The 22181-nt window shown below is 40.3% G+C and overlaps 1 protein-coding gene across 1 annotated transcript; it reads left to right on the forward strand.

The window, feature by feature from the left end:
• Window positions 1–1905: 1905 nt before the first annotated feature.
• Window positions 1906–20841, forward strand: LOC101463668 (alpha-2-macroglobulin-like protein 1). Its single transcript, XM_012919531.4, has 36 exons — window positions 1906–1982; window positions 2122–2305; window positions 2514–2670; window positions 2884–2936; window positions 3233–3253; window positions 4499–4664; window positions 4740–4824; window positions 4901–5063; window positions 5999–6116; window positions 6204–6313; window positions 6397–6561; window positions 6707–6934; window positions 7293–7356; window positions 7431–7576; window positions 8338–8487; window positions 8639–8782; window positions 8876–8957; window positions 9050–9218; window positions 10110–10335; window positions 10497–10623; window positions 10792–10913; window positions 11025–11076; window positions 11233–11316; window positions 11600–11776; window positions 15196–15271; window positions 15471–15627; window positions 17260–17334; window positions 17934–18096; window positions 18190–18377; window positions 18550–18795; window positions 19317–19441; window positions 19800–19890; window positions 19980–20048; window positions 20130–20235; window positions 20395–20472; window positions 20647–20841. The coding sequence occupies exons 2-35, from the start codon at window positions 2255–2257 to the stop codon at window positions 20430–20432; spliced, it is 4194 nt and encodes a 1397-aa protein (XP_012774985.2). The 5' UTR covers window positions 1906–1982; window positions 2122–2254; the 3' UTR covers window positions 20433–20472; window positions 20647–20841.
• Window positions 20842–22181: the final 1340 nt, after the last annotated feature.

Consider the following 22181-nt stretch of genomic DNA (forward strand, 5'->3'; position numbering starts at 1 on the left):
TAAAGACGTTGGTTTAAGGGCTTTGGACTAGGATTAGGATCATTGCTGATGATAAATTAGATCTCAGAAAGTTATTTTTCTTCTCTCCTGTGTCACTTTAAAAATCTTTTTTTGTTCATTGAATTAATGTCAAGGTAAACTTATCCCCTGTGATCCCCACTCCTGCACCTCCCACCCCCTTGACACCACTGACTGTTTCTTTAGGCCAGCTCTCTGAATGCCTTCAGGGAGTGTTTTTGTCTCTTTTATTGCTGCTGGAGGTAATGATGAGAATGTCAGAAGTGAAGCTGAAGCGAAGTAGGTGGTTTGGGAACTAGACCCTTGAAATTACACCTGGAGTTGAAAGGAAGCTGATAGCAGCCTGCAGATGACCAGGCAGAGATGCTGACACAGAGTCAAGGAAACTGGGCTCTGATGTTGTTGTTGTGTCTCACTAAAAGGGCCAGACACTGGTGCCTCCACGTGGCTCACCCTGTCAGAAAGCCGTGCTTAGCCTTGGGGATTGATAATGATGGCTGCTGAGCTCCATTCTTATCTGCTCACAATTATTATTTAGCGGCTGACATTTAAGGGGAATGAAGTATTTTTGCCAAACTCCAGCAGTGTCCTTGTTGTTGTCACACTCTTGTTTTGGTTTCTCTGACTTTTTGGTATCTTCTTCTTGTGCACTCTGCACAGCCTATGTGAATTTATCAGACAACTCCAAGGGCGATAGATGATGGAGGGATAACTGTAAATCCTTTCTTCAGACTTAGCTCATTTCTGAAAAAATTTGATCTGCTGCATTTGCAGCTTGGCTTAAGACTGTCCTATCGATTGAAGCCCAAAGTCTTCTGTTTAGGCCAGACATCCAGGTCCCTGTGTTTAGATTGGATCAATGAGCAGAAAATTATTCAATCCAATAACTATTCTTTTTAAATGGGAATGCATACACATTAATGCATTAAAGAATTGTATCTTTTAAAATAGGTAGATGGTTCAATCTCTGGCTGCTCCAGTCTCCAGTTTGCATCCCTGAGAGTGTGAATGTGTGTGAATGCTGAACAGAAAACACTCAGGTATAGAAAAAAGTGCTCATATGAACGGGTGAATGACACATGCTTTGAGTGCTTAAGTGGAAAAGCGTCTCTTTCTCTCCCCTTTGGCTTTCTTTCCTCTTGTCTTTGTGCAGATAATCGTCACTCGTCTATCTAAAAATAGATGTAGTGACAGAGGTCTGTCAGCTAAACTTCATGGTAAATCTGTATTTCTGAGCCAGATCACAATCAGGAAATTACGTGGGTTACAATTGCTCCAGGACAGTAACAGTGACAGACTAAACTATTTAAACAATACACTATCCCCACTCAAAACCATCTATTTAAATCTGCATATTCACTGTGAACCTATTGTTTGTTTATTCTATTTTGTGCTTTTGTTTTTATTGTTCTTCATTTTGTCATTGTTCTATTATGTGTTCTATTCTATTGTAAAGTGTCCTTGGGTGTCTTGAAAGGCGTTTTCAAATAAAATGTATTATTATTATAAATATGTTACAGATTTTACAAATGTATGAAATAGCTCTAATGTATACAAATATGATATATACAAATCACTCAATTATCATTATGGTAACGTATGATATAAATTATGATAGAGGGTAAATAGAAAACAATCTCCTGGATCTCTTTCAGTTCTTTTGTAAGGCACAAATGAAAAAGTTAAAAACTCTATTTAAACCACTGAAAGTTGAAGGCACACGTCAACCAGTATGAAATATGTAAAATATTTACTTCTCATTTTCCTGGAACGGGGAACAAAGGTGTGTGCTGTCTGTGGTGTGGCTGAAGATGGGTGGGGCCTCTGCATCGGCAGCTATTTAACAGACGCTGACTCTGAGGAGCATCATAGTCAGTTATGGGTCAACCTGGGATTCTGAGTTGGACATGGGCGTTGTGCGCCTTTGTCAGCTGGGCGCATGTGGGCCAAGCAGGACCTGGACCGTAAGTTTGCCTCTATGATCGATTCTTTTTTTATGTCCTGTGAAATTTGTAACTGGTGCACATGAATTCTGATTTGAGATTTTTTCTTTTTCACATCCATAGAGGTAACTGCTGTATGTGTGTATCTCTGTGTCTGCAGGCAATATCTAGTGGCAGTTCCTGCAGTTCTTGAGTCTGGAGCTGAGACCAAATTCTGTGTCAGCGTTCTGGAGCTCACTGAGCCCGTGGTTGTGAATGTCACCCTGAAATCAACAGCGAAGAGCGCAACCCTAATGTCACTGCACACGTGCATTCAAGATGTTCATACCTGCATTGCTTTTTCGGTGAGCTTCCCAAAAGAAGCATTTTTATATATATATATATATATAGCCCGTTTGTTTTTGAAAGAATTTTTCTCTCTTTTGATCATCCACATGACTTTAATAGAAAAGCTGGAGAGCGAAATGTGTGAGGTCCAAGTTCGTTTCGAAACATGTGCCCACTTAGCAACTGGCTAAAACATATAGCCAAACAAATATCCTGTGCTTCCAGGTTCCTGTTGTGACAAATGAAGAGGTGATGGATTTTCAGGTGAAGGTTGAAGGAAGCGGGTTTCAGTCAGAAGAAGTCAGAAAAGTCCTGATCAGAGCCTACAAACCGCAGACATTCATCCAAACAGATAAACCCATCTATCTCCCCGGACAACAAGGTAAAAATGAGCAATCATGCTATCTGTCCCAACAATGCAGCATAAGCATGATATGGAAGTATAAGTAATGTATCCCCAAACATCAACAGTTTTAAACTCAGAGAAGCCATTAGAAGTTATATAATATAATTAATAATGAATATAATGAGCTTTAGGGTTTGTGACACTGCTAGAGATCATTTTTCACGCAGTCTCTTTGGATGTGTCTTGAAGTGCATTTCAGAGTTGTCACACTGGACTCCAAGCTGAGACCTGCTAGTACACTGGTGAGTGTTTAAACTTTGTTAGGTCCTATTTACGGACAGCTTATGCATTTGAATGAATGCAATGAAAATGAGTTACTTCCATGAATTTTGGATTACTTATCCAGTGAAGTCGTAAGAGGCGGTTTCTACCTCCCAGCTGTCATTATGTAGCTTACATAAATCTTCATCTGAATTCATCTGAAGCCGCTATCATTTTAAAGTGTGGAGCACTCACAAAAAAGCCTAATAACTGTAACACTGCAAGATGACATGAAACCATTGTGCTCTTTGAACCTTTTTCCCTTCCTTTGTTGCAGTATGACATCATCGAACTGGAGGTAAGAACACAGTAGTGCATTTAAAAATAAATAAACAATATGAACACACAAGTCATAGTACTATGTTTATTTTATTCATGTTTTTATTATTATTGTTGTTTTGAACAAATCATGGCATTAATTTAAAGAGTTTAATGTGTGAATACATATAATATACACGCAGTGTTGGGAAGGTTACTTTTAAAATGTATTCCATTACAGATTACAGAATACATGCCCTAAAATGTATTCTGTAACGTATTCCGTTACGTTACTCGATGACAGTAACGTATTCTGAATACTTTGGATTACTTAATATATTATCATGCTTTTTACAACAACGTGAATGTACTATTGCTGTGTGATTTATTACTATTACTGAAGGTCCGCGACTCCGAACTGTAGTAAAGGGACCTCTGACTAATACGGCGGGGTCCCTGTCGGCTCGTAGCCGAAAAATAGCTTTACTTTGTTGTGTGGGTCAACTTTTCTTGCGAGAGACAGAGAGAGGCGTTGAAAGGCTGCTTAATGTTTCGGAGGAAAACACGAACACAGCGTACAGTCGAGTCTTAATAGCTTACTTACAACTGGGCTCGTCAGGCACTCTTCTTGGCTGAAGTGGTTATTATTATATTTACATGCTTCCAGCTCCCGTTTTTCCTCGACGACAACTCATACCTTTCCACTCGCCTTTTTCTCCCTCCTCGTGCTCACAGACACATAACGTGTATGGCAGTCCATTCTCCCAGCAGCACGGACTACACTGCCCATGATGCTACATTCTTTAGAGCTATGCTTGTAGCATTCTGCCTGTTAGCTTAGCACAACAACAACAACGAAAAGGCGCTCTCTCACCCAGGAAACACACAGTCGCAGAGAGAGAGAGAGAGCGTCGCCCTGTAACCATGGCAACCGTAACGCTGCCGCCTGGAACAACAGAACGTAGCTGTCAAACAAAACCCAAACAGTCCTGACCCGCGACAATATGAAACAGGAAAGTACCGCCGTGTAATCCATTTATTTCAACAAAGTAACTGTATTCTAAATACCACCTTTTTAAACGGTAACTGTAACGGAATACAGTTACTCATATTTTGTATTTTAAATACGTAACGGCTCTACATGTATTCCGTTACTCCCCAACACTGTATATACGTATGATTAACACCTTTCAAAGTCAAACTGAGAGAAGTAATAATTCTTTGACCCACGTATTTGGTTATTAATTATATTCTTAATTATATTCTTTCATTTTGCATGTAACAGGATCCAAGCGGGAACAGGATCGGGCAGTGGCTCAAGACAAATTCAGATAACAAAATACTGCAGCTTTCATACTTCTTGAGTTCTGAGGCTCGTGAGGGAATATACAAAATCACTGTGACCATGGGTGAATCCAAAGTATATTACACTTTCACGGTGGAGAAGTATGGTAAGTTGGGCTGATTGTTACACTCTTCCCATTTGCAGTGAAGCTTAAACACTGACACGGACACTTTGTCCCCAGTTTTGCCCAAATTCGATGTAACTATAAAAGTGCCTGACGAAGTGAGTGTTGGAGATCAGAGCTTTAAGGCTCAAATATGTTCAAAGTAAGTAAACTGACAGATGTCTACTAGATTTTATTCTTATTTGTTTTATTTATGTATTTATTTTTAATTTTAACAGGTATACATTTAAGCAGCCGGTGCCAGGAAGGGTCACTGTAGGTGTGTGCCGACCTACTCTGGGACATTTTCACGGTTCAGAGTGGATCAGAGTTGCAGAGCACATTGATGAGAGTAATTCACATGATGACACAAATCCTGTGTGTCACTCAGAGACGAAGCAGGTACAGGTTCAGTTTCATCACTGCAGAAACAAAGTTCGCATAGAGGGTGTTTTCTTCTTTATTACAAATTTCTGCTCAAGTTTGTTTGTGCGATTAAAATAAATTAGGCAGGAATTATAACTGCTCCCTTATTCACAAACATTTCATTTAGTTGAGTGATGTTTTAAAGGCACGAGGCCTTTCCTGGCGCAATCCCAAAGAGATTTATGTCTCCTCCTGGAAGCAAACCAGAAACATTTTTTGTTGGGAATGTGTAAACTCCTGCACTACGCATTCACTATATACATAATTTATACAACCACTACAATGTTACCAAACGTAAACTTGGTGTGGAGTATCCCTGCAAAGCTACAACTCACTCTCAGACTACAAGTATCCGAGTAGTTTGTGCCTTCTTCAGTATTTCCGTGTTTCAGAGGGAACTCTCTTAAATTGTCAGTCACATTTCAAATTAAAATGTTTTAATCTCTAAAATCCTTGTAAAAATATTAATAACATTTTTTGGTTTGACCTTTTTGAATTGTTTGACTTCACGGCAACAGCCCAAAGCAAAACTCAAACTCACTAAAAGAAAAGCAGCAAATTTCAAAGAGTCATTTGTCAAACTAGTCCTTGTAAGTGTGCACAGACCAGTAGTGTTTAGATATTATCAGTCATTACTTTAACGCAAAAGCAAAGAAGATAGTAGTAATAGTAAGTGTAAGGCCGACTAACTTAAGGCCCTTGTATTTAGGGCCTTCAGCACTAGGCTTGTTTTGTCTGAAGACTGTCTGATCCACTGCTTTAAATGTGCATATATGTGATGTTTGTGTCAGATCTGAATGATTTGCTTTGCTAAACTCTTGGAGCAAACTCGGATGACGGGTATCACCATGGCTGTCGTGCTGAGAAACGGCTAATATCAACTTTTATTTTGTTTTCACAATATATTCTAGGCAGATAAGGAAGGCTGTACCACTTTTACCGTCAACATGTCAAACTTCAACAAAGTTGATTCAACAGCACTGAACGATATCCTGGACATCACCGTTAAAATGGAAGAGGAGGGCACAGGCAAGACTATATTCATATTTAGTTTATTGTAACGACGCACTTTGGTGTATTGTAACAATATATCATATCTATTGCTTTTTTTTTCAGGTGTTTTGATATCACAAAAGCAAAGCATAACGATTTCATATGTCCTTGGAAGAGTGTCTTTTGTTGATACTCCCGACATTTATGAACCAGGAACAAATGTGCAAGGAAAAGTAAGTGTTTTTCTCAGTTATCATCATTTTGTAATACAGCTGAAATCCTGTGGATCCACACATCATCGTTTTCCTTTCAACAGGTCAAAGCTGTTTATCATAATGGTGAACCCATTCCTGACCGCATCGTGTACCTCTTTGAGGGAGACATTTCCCTGAGCTCAATACAAAATGTAAAAACTGACGAGAAAGGTGTTGCCGTGTTCTCACTTAGCACAAACGAATTAAAAGGGGACGTCCAACTCCATGTAAGTGAAAAGCTGCACTGACATTTATAATATAAATATATATATATATATTATAATATAAAATAGCTGTGATTTCATGAACAGCTAAAACTTTCTGCCCAAATGTTCCCCTCCTTCGTTCATTTATGTTTTGTTCCACAACCAGGCAAGCCTGGCGCCGACTCTGGATTATGCTGGATATAGAACTGCTTTCTTTGAGGTTGGAACTCACACTTTGTCCATGGTCAAACCGTCTTCTCCTGATGATAAAACGGTTAGCTTCCTGGAGGTAAAGACGAAGGACAAACCTCTTCCGTGTGAGACAGAAGAAGCCATATCTATCTGGTACACGATCGTGGGAGAGGCCCCAGGCTCTGTGGATCTGATGTATCTGGTGAGAAAATACATAGTAGAAAGATGCATGTCAAAGGCCTTAATGTTATTCAATGACAGCGTGGAGTTTGAACGTTCTGTTACACCATGATAAGAACCTGTATGGTAACATTTTGGTATTATTTAGGTGTGATCATTTGTAAGCGCTTGACCAAGAAAGTCAAAGTCACACCATTGGAATAAGTTTGTTTTTTAATGTGTAGGTGCTTTCATTAAAATTTAAGATGAATAGCTTTAACAGTCACGTTAGTTTACTCAATCAAGTCACATGAAAGAACCAAAGCAGAACGGCAAAAAGAAAGGAAGTGAATATTTGCTGCTGACTGTCTCCTTGTGTCATTTTCTCCAAAATTATCAAGGTCTTGTCCAGAGGAGTTATTTCCGTTCACGGACATCAAGAGCTTAAAGTTACATCTCAAACAGGTGTGCTAAACATGGCTTTGATCTTGACTTTCAAATTTTCCCAGTAAAGTAGCTTTTGATGCTCTGTGTTTCAGTGAATGAGGGCGAGGTGTCCTTGAAGTTGACTGTATCTCCTGAGATGACACCAGACATCCAGATTGTGGCTTATGCTGTCCTCCCCAGTGAGAATGTGATCGCTCACAGTGCTGAATTCTCCACTGAGAAGTGCTTCACTAACAAGGTCAGTAAAGATTACTTAGTCGACGCTTTTACAAAATTATCAATATCAAGATAGCCAATAAGGCTAACCTGAAATAACATTTACTCGTAGGTGTACCAGCAAAAATTCTTTCATGTCATGGTTAAAGATTTCTGGAGCCATCACATGCAAATCAGACTTGACTGTAGTACGCCAGTTCATGCGCAAATATGTAATTTGGCCATAAATGTTTAAATAGTTAACTTTCCACAAGCAAGCAACACATTGAGTAAGCATGGTGTTTTCATGTTACCATGGTCACACGGGCCATGAAGTGACACTTTTTATATGGTTTTCTGTACCTATCCATCGGTCACCTGTCCAGCTCAATGTTCAAAGTATTCAAACAGAAAATTACAATGATGAAAAAAATCTATAAATAATTATCTTCTTTTCAACTTAAAATAGATTTTTTGAAATTGAAATGTTGCTAATTTTACTAAAACTAATTTTTAGTACTTTGCAAAGTGAGTAACCTCAACTCAAAAAGATTATTGTTATCATTTTATGCCAAATTGTAATGTTTCCATGTTCATTATTTTAGATTAGATTTTACAAAACATTACAAAACCTGAGGTCATTTCGAATTACAGGTGTTTATTTATACAGAATACAGTCAGATCCATTTGTATCACATGATTTTACTTGCCAAATATTTGTTCAAAGTTCACCTTTGTTCACCACCAGAGTTCACCTCACATATTAACATCTGGATGGTTTCATTTGGGTTTTGTGTGCATCAGGTGTCGGTACATTTTGTACCACCTTCAGCTGTCCCAGGAGATGAGACCAACTTCCAGGTGACGGCCCTGCCGCACTCTCTGTGTGGTGTGAGTGCCATCGACCAGAGTGTCCTCATCAAGGAGCCGGGGAAGACTCTGAATGCTGAAAAGGTAACAGCGTTTTTAACGACCACCAGGTCAGGTGGGATGTTGGATGTTGAAGGCTCAATACCAAATGCACAGCCCCTCCTTTTCTCTTTTGAACAGCTGGCAAGAGTAAGAGTGTACAGTAGAAAGATCATACATACATATTTTCTTTCAGATTTATGACTTGCTTCCTGTCAGGAAAGCAACCTATGTCCCATATGAGGTTCAAGATCCTATAGAGTGCATGGAAGTGAGACCAAAAAGATCAATTCTGCCGTTTCCTGAGAGTGGCAGAAATGATGCCCACACTGTTTTCCAGGTAATCTGCATACGTACCTGTAAGTCATATTTAGTAAAAAGCTTTTTGTTGTTTTTCCTGTAATGAACTATTTGTATGTGCTGGATTATGTAGAGTGTAGGACTGAAGATGGCAACCAACTTGGTTATTCAGTTGCCTTCATGCCTCAAGTACAAAGGAAGAGAATACTATCGAGGTGACTTTGAAGAGTGATGCTGATCATTTGAAAGAAAAATGAAGCAGTTATCTTTATGGTTGTTTCAATCTCTTTTTCTGCTTTCTTTGTAGACCAGTGCTTTTGGAAGGGTCCTTATCAAGTATACAAGTTGGACATATTAGAGAGAATACCAGATGCAGCTGCCTCTAGTGCTCCGGCACTTCCTCCTGACATTTCACCCATAAAAACAGTCCGTACTTTCTTCCCAGAGACTTGGATATGGGATCTGGTAGACGTTAGGTGAGCTTGTGTTGTAAACTGATTTGATAAACATTAAGTGCTTGAGAAAAGTCTTTGAGTGCATAATGAAACCAAAGATTCACCAGTTCTCCCATCAAGATTTGGAGTATTTTTATGTGCATTTTGTTTTTTGATGATGAAGGAAGTTATAATTTAAGGAGTTTTTGCAACTTCAAAACAGGGAAGGTCCGTACTACAAGAAAAAGCTTTTGTGTTTCTGTGCATGGAGTGAAACTGTAGAACAGTCTGAATATGGAATTAAAGCGACGTCCAAACATAAAACTGTTCAAAAAGAGTTATAAAAATATGATCTTCTCAAACTATAAAGAAAAGGAAAATATTGAAATTAAGTGAATGTCTCTATTTAAAAAAAAAAAATCATGATGTGATATTATAGTGTATAGTATATCAGAAATCTGTTCACTATTGTTGTTACAGGTTATATCAGTAAGGAAGCAACTAAATATTAACTGATCATTTATGGCAAAGGGGTGGGATTAAATAAGTGTTTCCTTCTTCCCTCTCGACATGTAACTGAATCAGAACAGTAGCAATATTGAAATGTGCTGACTTTTGTTTAGTATTTTTTTCTCTCTTATTTTCTTTTCTAAATGTACCTGTATATTGTTTACCTGTTTGAAATAAATTAACAATCACTGATTTGGAATTGTAGCTTCAGTTAACCTCTCAAGCCTAACTGATCTCCTGCCTTTTGCCCCCATATCAGGGGACGTTGGGGCTTAAGAGGTTAAACATTTGTGCTGCTATTGTTAGAAGTTCTTCAGCAAAAATGTGTCCAATACTGCATCATTTAAAACACACTGCAAAAACGTTTTGTTGAGTATATTTTAGCCCCTGACAGAATGTTCTTGTGTGTTTGGGCTGATTCAGAGAATCGGGCACAGAGGAAATGACCCTCACCGTCCCAGACACCATCACCACCTGGGAGACGGAGGCTTTCTGCTTGTCTTCTGAGGGTTTTGGTTTGGCTCCTCGTGAAGATTTGAAAGTCTTCCAGCCCTTCTTCCTCGAGCTCACCATGCCCTACTCTATCATCCGGGGGGAGTTCTTTGAACTGAAGGCAACTGTCTTCAGCTACCTGACCAGCTGCATGATGGTAATCTGTCCTGCTACTTAAACTCTGACGAGCAGCAAAGAATCACAGAATTACTAAAGAAAAACTTCAGTATTTCTGAGATGAATGAAAATACTGAGCACATTTAAACCTGTTCCTCAAAAGAGTCTATATTTAAAATGTATTGTTTGTCCCTGGAACAGATCACTGTAACACCAGCATCTTCCTCACTTTACACCCTCACCTCCCTGTTTGGTGACCAAACCACATCTTGTTTGTGTGCCAGCAAGCGCAAGACCTTCAGCTGGAGCTTGACCCCATCGGCCTTAGGTGAGGGTCAAGCTTTGGAGCAAATGCTAGAGGGTCTCAGTGTGAAGGAGCCATGTGCCCCTTTTCCCACCACTTCTCCTTTGAATCATTAGACACTGAGATCCCTTGAATAACGAGGGTTTGATCGTTTGCAGGATTTTGAAAGTCATTTTCGCTGATGTGTTTTAGGGGTTGTGGAAGTGACTGTGTCTGCTGAGGCAGTGGCTTCAGTGGATTTATGTGGTTCTGGGGCCGTAACTGTTCCAGACAGAGGTCGCATCGACGTGGTGACAAAACCCCTCATAGTGAAGGTTGGTGCCATAAACACAAGATGCTAATGTGTTCACCACCTTAGTTTTTGGGGGGGAGAAAGTCAATCCATCTTGGTATAAATGTTAATGCTATATCTTCATGTCCCTCAGCCAGAGGGAGTTGAGGTGACAAAGACCTTCAACTTGCTACTACTCCCAGAAGGTCAGCATGGTTTTCTAAGGCTATCGCCTAGTAGAGCAGTTTTCTTTTAATACCACTATTTCAATAAATGTTAACTTAATTTCACTAAACTAATAGAAGAAATGACCACACTTGTACTCTTCCCCATGTAACGTGGCTGTTTTTGTCTGTGTGCAGGAAAAACTGTGAGGGAAGAAGTTCTGGTTGAACTTCCGTACAATGTGATTGAAGATTCTGCCCATGCTTTTATATCAGTCCTGGGTAAACCTACTACATGAAAAATTACATATGATATATAAATAATGTTTCAATTAATATTAAAAGACTATGCTGTGAGGCTGTTTTTTCCTACCTATTGCTCTATTAGAAGTTCATGAGTTGATTTTAAGCTTAGCAAGCATACTCAAAGTACCATCGGATTACAACAAAGTACTGCATTTGATGTATTTGGTATTTTTCTAGGTTGTTGGCATGTTTTCACTCATTTGAAATTAGATGATGGGTTAGTTACATGTTCAGCTTTAGTGAGACTTTTTTCCATCAGGTGACATTCTCGGTCGGGCTCTGAAGAACCTCGACAGTCTGCTGCAGCTGCCAAGTGGATGTGGAGAGCAGAACATGGCTCTCCTCGCCCCCAACATCTTCATCCTCGAGTACCTGAAAGACACACAGCAGCTCACCTCAACCATCGAGGAAAAGGCTACCAGTTATCTAATCACTGGTGAGTGCAGCACTTCTCTAAAGCTAAAGCAAGGAAAGCAAAAGTCATGCCTAGGTTAGGACATTTCAAAGCCAGATCTACCAGCTGAGTTAAACATACTTTAAGTAGAAAATGTTGAAAATAAAATCTTGAAGTTTTGTGAACCAAACTAAAAGCTAAAGATATTGCAATCAATTTAATTCAATTCAATTTTATTTATATAGTGCCAAATCACAACATAAGTTGCCTCAAGGCGCTTCATAGATACAGAGAAAAACCCAACAATCATATGACCCCCTATGAGCAGCACTTTGGCAACAGTGGGAAGGAAAAACTCCCTTTTAACAGGAAGAAACCTCCGGCAGAACCAGGCTCAGGGAGGGGCGGGGCCATCTGCTGTGATTGGTTGGGGTGAAAGAAGGAAGACAGGATAAAGACATGCTGTGGAAGAGAGACAGAGATTAATAACAGATATGATTCAATGCAGAGAGGTCTGTTAACACATAGTGAGTGAGAAAGGTGACTGGAAAGGAAAAACTCAATGCATCATGGGAATCCCCCGGCAGCCTACGTCTATTGCAGCATAACTAAGGGAGGATTCAGGGTCACCTGGTCCAGCCCTAACTATATGCTTTAGCAAAAAGGAAAGTTTGAAGCCTAATCTTGAAAGTAGAGATAGTGTCTGTCTCCTGAATCCAAACTGGAAGCTGGTTCCACAGAAGAGGGGCCTGAAAACTGAAGGCTCTGAAGGATTTTCTATATACAAATCACACACATGCTCATAACTAGATGAAGAGGAACACATATACACAAAGTAGAAAAAGGCAAATGAATTACATTTCTTATTTTATTTTAAAATGTATATTAATAAAATATGAGCAGAATTTTGAGCAATTTGGACATTTCATAGGTTTTATGTTAAAATAGCAAACCAAAACACCTTTTTAATGTTGTGAGAAAAACACTAGCTCTTATCATTATGCATGATGCTGCAGTTCTACTTATGCTGTAAAGCAAACAGCCAATAAAGCGTGTTCTAATGACAAACACATCAGCTAAAATGAAGGAGAACTTCATTACTTTAAGCCAGTGCTTGCCAGGTGAAAACTACTGTGTGTATATGAAATTGAATCTGTTCAAAATTAAAAGCCAACTCTAAATTGCAACACAAAACAAACAACAAACAAAAACCACACACACAAACATTGGTAAGTAGATAACATCTAATGCCAGCCATACAATCAATCAAAAATTCCCCTTGAGTTGGGGAACAGGCTGACAAAAAACAAGCATGTTCTCAGAGAAACATCATCATCATCATTTAAATCTGTTATCTCAGGTTAAAATGAACTGTGTCTATTTACTGTTAAGTATGTTCATACATAAGTTTCTGGTAAGAAACTCAACTGTCAAATTTATTCAGATAGAATCGATACATACAGACTTTTATCTTTTTTTCCTCAAGCCGCACTCCGAAATATTCTTTTAGGAGCCATTGTGCAACATCAAGATGTGTCTGATTGTGTGAACTCCTCTGTAACAGATCCTCATTTATATGTAAAAGTACCACAACCACAGTGTGCAGAGCACAGAAAGCCATGCAGCTTTCAGCTTATGATGACATATCCTCAGTGTAGTGCTTCAGACATGTTTGCTAGTCTCTCCCTGTCCTATTTTACACCATGGAGCGCTACTCTGCGATATATTTACTCTGAATAGGAACCTGGATTCAAGAAATAAGTGCTTAAAGTTCTGGTTCTGGTTTTGTAGCGTCATCTTGTGACAGTACAGTGGTTGGTTGCAGCTTGCATTGGTTTATGTTAGCTAATTAATCACGTCATCCTTTAAAAAACTTACGTTCATCACCCTGGGGACCATTTTCTGCCACGCCCGAAAAATGCTATAAAAAGATTATATATTCATATTTTTTTCCACTTTAAATTAGCCAGTCTTTTAAAACTACTTCTCCCTGAACTATCCATGTAAAGTTTTAATTATATTTCGGGGGTTTTAACCCTTTTAATCGCAGTTTAATTACATGAGCGCACCGTTTTTTTTAGCCCCCCAAAACAAAACGAAATATTTTAAAAAAAAAACATTTGAAGTAATATTTGATTGTTATTATAATTAGGCCTTTAGATGGACTAAAGATTGGCACCAACCTTCATTTCGATCACCTTTTTTTTTTTTTTTCAGGACCAGAAAATGGTCTCCAGGCGGCAAATGCTCCTCCTCTAGGCCGAAATCAGTGCATCCTCCCGGGTTAACTCCCGACGATGACCGGGGCATGTTGCGTCGGACCCCTTTTTCCAACACACACGTCCGGTACCACGTCACAACAAATACGTCATTTCCTGTTGATTAAAAAAAAAAAGCACCCTCAAACGGTCCTAGGGGCCGAAAATGGTCCCGCCCGATCAGCGGGCGAAGCCGCTGCTGCACGCCGGAAATGAGGCTTCGTTTCCCGCAGGTCTGTTTAAGCAGTCCGCTGTTTTCCAGCCCGGGGTCAAATGTGGAGCAAGGGCGCCACCCGGTGGACAAATAAAAAAATTACAACTCTAAGGCCAGTACTGCAAACGGAAACGAAAACATAACCGATCACGATCGATTTGACCGTAATTTTTTTGCCGTGAAAAATAGCATTTATAATGGGTTTCAATGGGGCACAAAACGGTCCCTAGGGTGATGAGTGTGAGTATTTTTGCTGCTAAGCCGTGTTAGGCTGATGTAAGAAAATCAGACTGAAAATTTGAATTTTTTACAAAAACGAAACCGGGTGGCAAGTTTGGCTATGTTACACCCAACACAGCGGAAATGGCGTTCATACGAATGAAAAAAGTGGCACAAAAAGAGCCCAGTATGACGTGAGGGATAATTATTAATCTCAGAACTGACGACTCACTGGGAAAAAAAGAGACTAAAACTAAAAAATTGGTCACTTTTGTACTGCCGCTGACTGCATTCAGTAGTTTTATGTTAGAAACCAATGTACCATTCACTTTCATTCGGTTTTTTTAAGCAGTAAGTTGTTCTTTATTGATAGCTAGCGATATTGAAATGGGAGAATTCACCTACTTGCTGTCAGGGTTTGTAGATCACTTGTGCACTGGTGGTTCACCAGAATAACGAGATGGAGTCTGATGTTGTTCACTCTGCACAGACCAGCGCAATCAGCCATGCTTTTTTCTCAAGCCCATCCAAACAGCTTACAACCTGATATCTGTTAGCATGTCTGCAGGGAAATCTCCATGTTACACCCTCCTTCACTTACATTTGGGCTTTGCTTTTCCTCACTTCTAGTATGAAGTAATCACTCAGTGAGATAAGAATTTCTAAACCAAAATAAGAAAATAAGTTTTCCAAAGAGTGTGGTATCTCTTTCTCAGAGGCTCATGTTTTTGTTTTTCTGTCACGTACATCAGTTTTCTTTTCTTTTACAGGCTACCAAAATCAGCTGACATACAAGCATACTGATGGTTCTTACAGTGCATTTGGAACAGGGGAGGGAAGCACTTGGTGAGAACATCACTCGTTATTCACACAGTTATATGGTGTCCCACATTTAAGACACAAGAGAAATTGCTGTGAGGTTGTTGCCTCTTCATGAAATGTGATTCATCCTGTTATCATTCTCACTCGCATTTCCAAAAATATTTAAATTACATTTAAACGGTAATAAAACTGTAGTTTTTTGTGTGTTTTTACTTGTTTTCAGGCTGACTGCTTTTGTGGTGAAATGTTTTGCACGAGCTGAGAAATTCATTCACATCGATCCCAGAAACATTGAAGAGTCTAACACATGGCTGGAAAATCAACAACGAGAAAATGGCTGTTTTAAAATGTCAGGGAGACTCATTCACATTGGCATGAAGGTACACTTGTATAGCATGAAACTGCCTGTCAGAACTTAGAAAACTGTTACTCATAGAATAATCCATAAATAATACCAGCCTAGATCACATTACAATATGTAAACAATGACTGGATCTGGAGGTAGAAGTTACATTTATTAGCAGTGGCTGTCCTAGCCTGTTTGGCGCCCTGGGCGAACACTCCCTCTGGCACCCCCCCCCCCCCCCCCCCCCCCCCCCCCCCCCACACACACACACACACACACACACACACATGAAGTATGCATTGTATGCAAACAGCTACCAAACAGCCATCATAATTCGTCACACAATGAGAACTGGACAAATCAACAACTGACAATTAATATTAAAATCTGTAACATGATGTATTGTTTGGAGTTTAGTCTGTTACTGTTGCTATTTTTACCATTTCTTCTTGGAGCAACTGTAATGCACATAATTTCCTTAGGGATTAATAAAGTATTCTGACTCTGATTGGTTCAGGATGAGCTGCCATTATCCAATCACACATCTGCTTACCTGCATCTGTTGCTCGTTTCTCCTCCTCTTCTTTTCTCTTTTTTTCTAAACTGAGCACCTGATGGCTTTGAACTTTTCTTGTCCATCTTCCATTGGTTTTAATTTTGCACTCCAGTATGAACACAACTCCTCGAGGACTCGAGGATCACCACAACATAACCTAACAGACCTACACCTTAGTTCACAGATTCACTTTGTCTAAGGTTGATTTCTGGGATTTCACACAACCCAGGATTCAGATCATGAACACATAGTGGGCTTGGATTTACATCATTATGAATGAAATGTGCTCTATCTGGAAGCAGCTGGCCCCTCCCCTTTCGATGGCTTGTGTGAGACTTTAAATCATCAAACTGTAAATTTTAAATTGTTATTGATCCTTTACCCCGAGTCCTAAAGTGTATATTTATTTTCTTACTCTTCTTATATTTATTGTTTGTTTACTTGCACAGCTGCAACTGGAGCCTCGTCGTCTCGTCTCTATATGCTGGACTGTCTGTAGCGGAGATGACAATAAAGTTTACTTTGACTTCAGCAGCGAGCAGGCGCACCGAGGGCTCTCGCTTTTTTTTTTGAATATAGAATTTCGAAAAAACATCGGTGCAAATTATAAGTCTGTATCATGAAGTCTGGTGTTTTCGTGTTTGTTGGTTTGTTTTTATTTTGTTTTATTTTGCGAGTTGGTTATTAGATGCCCCTCCAGCCGATCAGAGACTCCCCCGCAGCCCCGCCCTCTCCTCTCTGAGCCGCAAGCAGCAGGCGCACCTCGCAAACGGAGGGCGCCCTTACTCCCAGCAAATGGGCGATAGGAAACCGATCGGTGCCTATGCTATTCCCAGTATGCGCTGGTTGACGTCGGGGGAGCATGAGTACGAGCATTTTCTTCTTTTTTTTTCCCAATGCCCGTGATGCCGCCCCCAACCACGATGCTGCCCCGGGCAACCGCCCATGTCGCCCATATCTAAAACCTCTACTGTTTATTAGAATATGTAGGACACATTTTTGAAACACGACACTCACACTGTCTACAGTATGCGCAGGTTAGAAATTCACATCCCTGCACGTTGGAGGCACATTGCTGATAAAGTTTCTTTGATGGTTTTCTATCCACAGGGTGGCGTGTCGGACGAAGTCACTCTCACTGCGTACATCACTGCGACGTTTCTGGAGAATAAGAAATATGCAAAAGTAGGTAGATGCCCCTGTGGCTGAAAGAATTCACATGTGTGTGCTCTTCCTTTGGAGATGATGACGTATCCTGCTGAACTGAAAAGCTCACTAGGTCACACCACGGGTTTATAATGCTGACATCTGTGGACAGAGAGCCGTGGCGTGTTTGCCTTTGTCTTTTGGGGGCTTTTCCCCCCTGTTTGACTTTAGTCTTTTGATGTGTAATTTGAATTTATTTTTCTATTCATTTGTGGTTATTATTTTATAGCAGTATGACAGAAGAAGTTTTAAGGGGTTCACAACAGAAAGTATAAGATCAAGGCCAATTGCAACGTAACTAAGGGCTCACCTGATCCAGCCTCAACTATCAGCTTTATTTAAAAACAAATCTCATAACAAAAACATTTTCATTCTTCACTGTGATAATTAAAAAGTCTTTCACTCACTGACTGCTATTATGCACATAAAAGACATCAACATCTGTTCTGTTTTGCTGCAGGGAGATAAGACCATGTTCACTGACATACTGCTGACATGTAACTCTGAAACTTGTTCCTGTTGTTTTGATCAGTATACTGAATTTTGTTCTGACACATTAATTGTGAAAATTGTTAAAGAACTCTGTGGTGAAGAAGAGCCTGGCTTGCCTCAAAGACTCCATGAATGACCTCAGCAACACCTACACTACAGCTCTGCTGGCGTACGTCTTCACCCTGGCAGGAGACGTGGAGACCCGCGCTCACCTTCTAGAGTACCTCGACAAGGTTGCAGAAAAGCAAGGTGAAGGTGCCTCATGCAGGAACCCATCAATCCCTCGTCATCAGAAATGCAGCTTACGTCGTGTCTCTGTGTCTGTTTGTGTGCGGCTCTCAGGCAGTTTCATCTACTGGACTCAGAAATCAACAGAAACGTCCGCCTCCCTGTCAGTGGAGATCAGCTCCTACGTGCTGTTGGCCCAAATCAGTGCTTCCCCGACCAGTGAAGAACTGGCTTATGCCTTCAGCATCGTGAGGTGGCTGACTGAGCAGCAGACCTATTATGGAGGCTTCTCCTCAACACAGGTAGTGAACTCCCATAGAGTGTATATAAAAGCCTCAGTTAGGTCAGCCATTGACCCATGATTGCAACAATGTTCAGTCCAGTGTTTACTGTGTGTGAGTGAGAGAATGTTCGTATTAATATGAATATACCGTATTCAAAGTAGTTTCTGTTTTGTATTTGCATCTTATATAGGACACAGTGGTGGCTCTTCAGGCTCTGGCATTCTACTCCTCTGAGGTGTTCGGTTTTAAGGGCTCAAGCAAAGAGGGCTCAGAAAAAGGAGGCTCAAGCAAAGTGGCAGTTGCTACTCCTGGTGGCCAGGTTACGTTCCACGTCAACCGAAACAACAGACTGCTCTACCAGGAGGAGATAATAGTGGAAAACATAGCAGGGAAGTACATCGTGGAGATGAAAGGCAGCACAAGTGTTTCTGTGCAGGTCAGTGCCCATATCAACCTGGTTGTTCCAAATAAAGATGAAGTCACTGTTCACTTGTCATTTAAATTAAAAAAATAAATGTTAGCATAGTCAAAACTGTAGCCAATGGCGATTTTTTTTCTTTTAAGCCAAGTTTACTCTGTGTTACTGTAATTATTCTCATATAGCGCTTTTCTACTAGTACCCAAAGCATTGTATACAACATGCCACATTCACACCTATTCTCACAAGCACTGTCTCTAAACTGAGTGCGCTTCTAACGCCATTCACACCCATTCACACTCCGATGGATGCATCGGAGAGCAACTTGGGGTTAGTATCTTGCCCAAGGATATTTGACATGCAGACTGCAGGAGCCAGGGATTGAACCACCAACCTTCCGATCAGTAGGTGACCTGTACCTCCTGTGCAGGAGCCACCTAATCTATGCTACATACTACATCTGTTTCTTCTAACATATTTTATAGGAAAATAGAGCAGAAATCCTAATATAAAATCTTTCTTGGCTAACTTTGTTTCAGATTGCTGTTCGGTACAACATCCCAAATCCTTATGGTTCCTCAACTCTGAGCGTGGAGGTTAACGTGCAGTATAACCACAACAGTCAGTCTTCCCGACCCAAACTCACTCTGCTGATAAAGTCCCAGTAAGTACTCAGTAAGCACATTACTGCTACAGTAGAGGAATGTAAGGCCCTGCTGGATGTGCATCTGAGAAATGTAGTAGTTTCTACTCCAAACCCCAACAACAACCTTCCTTTCCAATCACAAACATAGTGATTGGTCTGGAGGGCGAGGCTAGTCTCAGTTATGCTAACCGATCACACAGCAGGCTGCAGATACTGTAAAATTGATGGACATTAAAGTGCAAGTATAACTGACTGCTGTGGCGTAGTTGTTGGAAACCTATCCAGGAAGTAGGGTTAGGTATTGTTTTAGCAGCATGCTAAATCAGCAGATAGCCTATGCTTAGCACCAGTCAGTAACATGAGTGATTCTTTGCAGATACACTGGAACGCAGAGCACTACAAACATGGTGATCCTGGATATCAAATTGCTCTCTGGACACGTCCCAGACCCGGAGTCTTATGACAAGGTCAGTTATGACGTTTTACTCACAGGAATTTTGTAAGAATTCCCACAGTGAGAGTGAAGATAACTGAACTAAACATTGTCTTTTCACAGCTCAAAGGTGCCCAGCTGGTGGATCGTGTTGAACAAAGGGAAGATCATGTTGTGGTGTACTTACGAGAGGTGAGAGGACATCACAGTGAGAAATACCAGATGATGATCTTTGTACTTGTTAACGAGTGCGTTGTGTCTTTTCCTGTGCAGTTAGTGAAGGACACACCTGTAGAACACAGCTTGGACCTCATAGAGGAGTTCCCAGTGGACAACCTGAAGCCTGCTGTGGTCCTGCTCTATGACTACTATGAGCCAAGTAAAACTCGAGCACAGCACACCAACACATGTTGCTCCTTAGTGGAGCTGTACAACAAACTGAGCAGTTAACAGGACTTGAAGCACTGAAGTTTTAAGTGTGTTGGACATGTAAAGAGAGTCACCCTCAGTCTTTTTACCGGCTCTTTTTCTCTCTCAGGTAACCGGGCTGAAGATGAATACCTCTATCCACACTGAGAAGGTCAGCTGTCTGAGAGGGAATTCCTCTACCCGTGAGGTAATACTTTAGAACTACAAACAGGAACACCTACAGGAAGCCTTTTTTTTTTTGCCTGTCCAACAAATGTGCACCAATTTGACAATAACCTGATATTTTAATACAGTTTTTCAGGTAAATGAAAAAGCAACAAAAAATTACTGTAGCTTCACTAAATTATTGCTTCTTTTGCAGCTTGAAGAGAGAAACCCTGACGTCATCATCAATTTCAGAATAATTTCACATCCTTTCGCTTTTACCATATTTTTTTGTGTTTATACAAATAGCATATTGTTGGTATTGTGCCACACTTAACATACAGCTGTGTATGTATTGCACATATTCAGCATGAAATGAATGCATGATGGAAATATAATAAATTGATCTGAATTCTGCTCTTAAAAGTGGTCTCTGTTCTTCCATGCTTCACATCATGTATTTAATCCATACGCCAATAAACTCAATGGTGCAAGTTGGTGGATTGGGGAAAGTACAAATGCAGATATTTCCTGAGTTTTCATCAAGAGGAATAAGGTGCTAACTTTTTTTATGTTGCAGTCAACTTGCAGTGTTTGTACAAACATGCTGCTAACCTGTACCATTATGGACTGATTCTTACATAGTGCTTTTCTACTCTCCTGGAATACTCAAAGCACTATCCAACACACCCATGCAGACTGGGGGAGCCAGGAATTGAACCATAAACCTTCCAATCAGCAGATGATCTGCTCTACCTTCTGAGCTACAGCCACCTAGTTTTTCACTTCTGGTACAGGGTTTTCATACCTGCAACTTTGGTATCAGGTGCCTTTTATGCCTATGCCCAGTGGATCCACGCGGTTTGACATAACACTATAAACATTAAAACAATGAGTGGATTTCCTTTTTTAGTTTGTTGTCAAATGTAAAACCAATACAAAAAATTTCACAAAACTAAACACAAATCAGGAGACTCAACTCTGCAAACCTCCAGCTTCCAAGTCAAAACCAAATCCCTATCTTCAAATCGTTCAGTTTTTGCGATGTTACACCTCAAAATTCTATTTTATTTATATAGCGCCAAATCAACAAACATCGCCTCAAGGCGCTTTATATTGTACAGTAGATACAGAGAAAAACCCAACAATCATATGACCCCCTATGAGCAAGCACTTTGGCAACAGTGGGAAGGAAAAACTCCCTTTTAACAGGAAGAAACCTCCGGCAGAACCAGGCTCAGGGAGGGGCGGGGCCATCTGCTGTGATTGGTTGGGGTGAGAGAATGAAGACAGGATAAAAGACATGCTGTGGAAGAGAGACAGAGGTTAAGAACAGGGATGATTCAATGCAGAGAGGTCTGTTAACACATAGTGAGTGAGAAAGGTGACTGGAAAGGAAAAACTCAATGCATCATGGGAACCCCCGGCAGCCTACGTCTATTGCAGCATAACTAAGGGAGGATTCAGGGTCACCTGGTCCAGCCCTAACTATATGCTTTAGCAAAAAGGAAAGTTTGAAGCCTAATCTTAAAAGTAGAGTTGTTTTTTTTTTTACATTTATTTATTGGTATTAACCAGTTTTACATGGTGCACCGTGAACATAAAAAAAATACCACAACAACAACAACAACAACATAGTAGTAGAAACAAAAACAAAGCAAACCATAACAGAAGGGAAGAGCAGATATACAAATCAAGTTAGAGTTTCAGGCCGTTAAGTCCACAGTGTGCACGCTGCAGTTCTCCAGAAAG

The sequence above is a fragment of the Maylandia zebra genome, linkage group LG14 (assembly GCF_041146795.1).
Source record: "Maylandia zebra isolate NMK-2024a linkage group LG14, Mzebra_GT3a, whole genome shotgun sequence".
Lineage (NCBI taxonomy): Eukaryota > Metazoa > Chordata > Actinopteri > Cichliformes > Cichlidae > Maylandia > Maylandia zebra.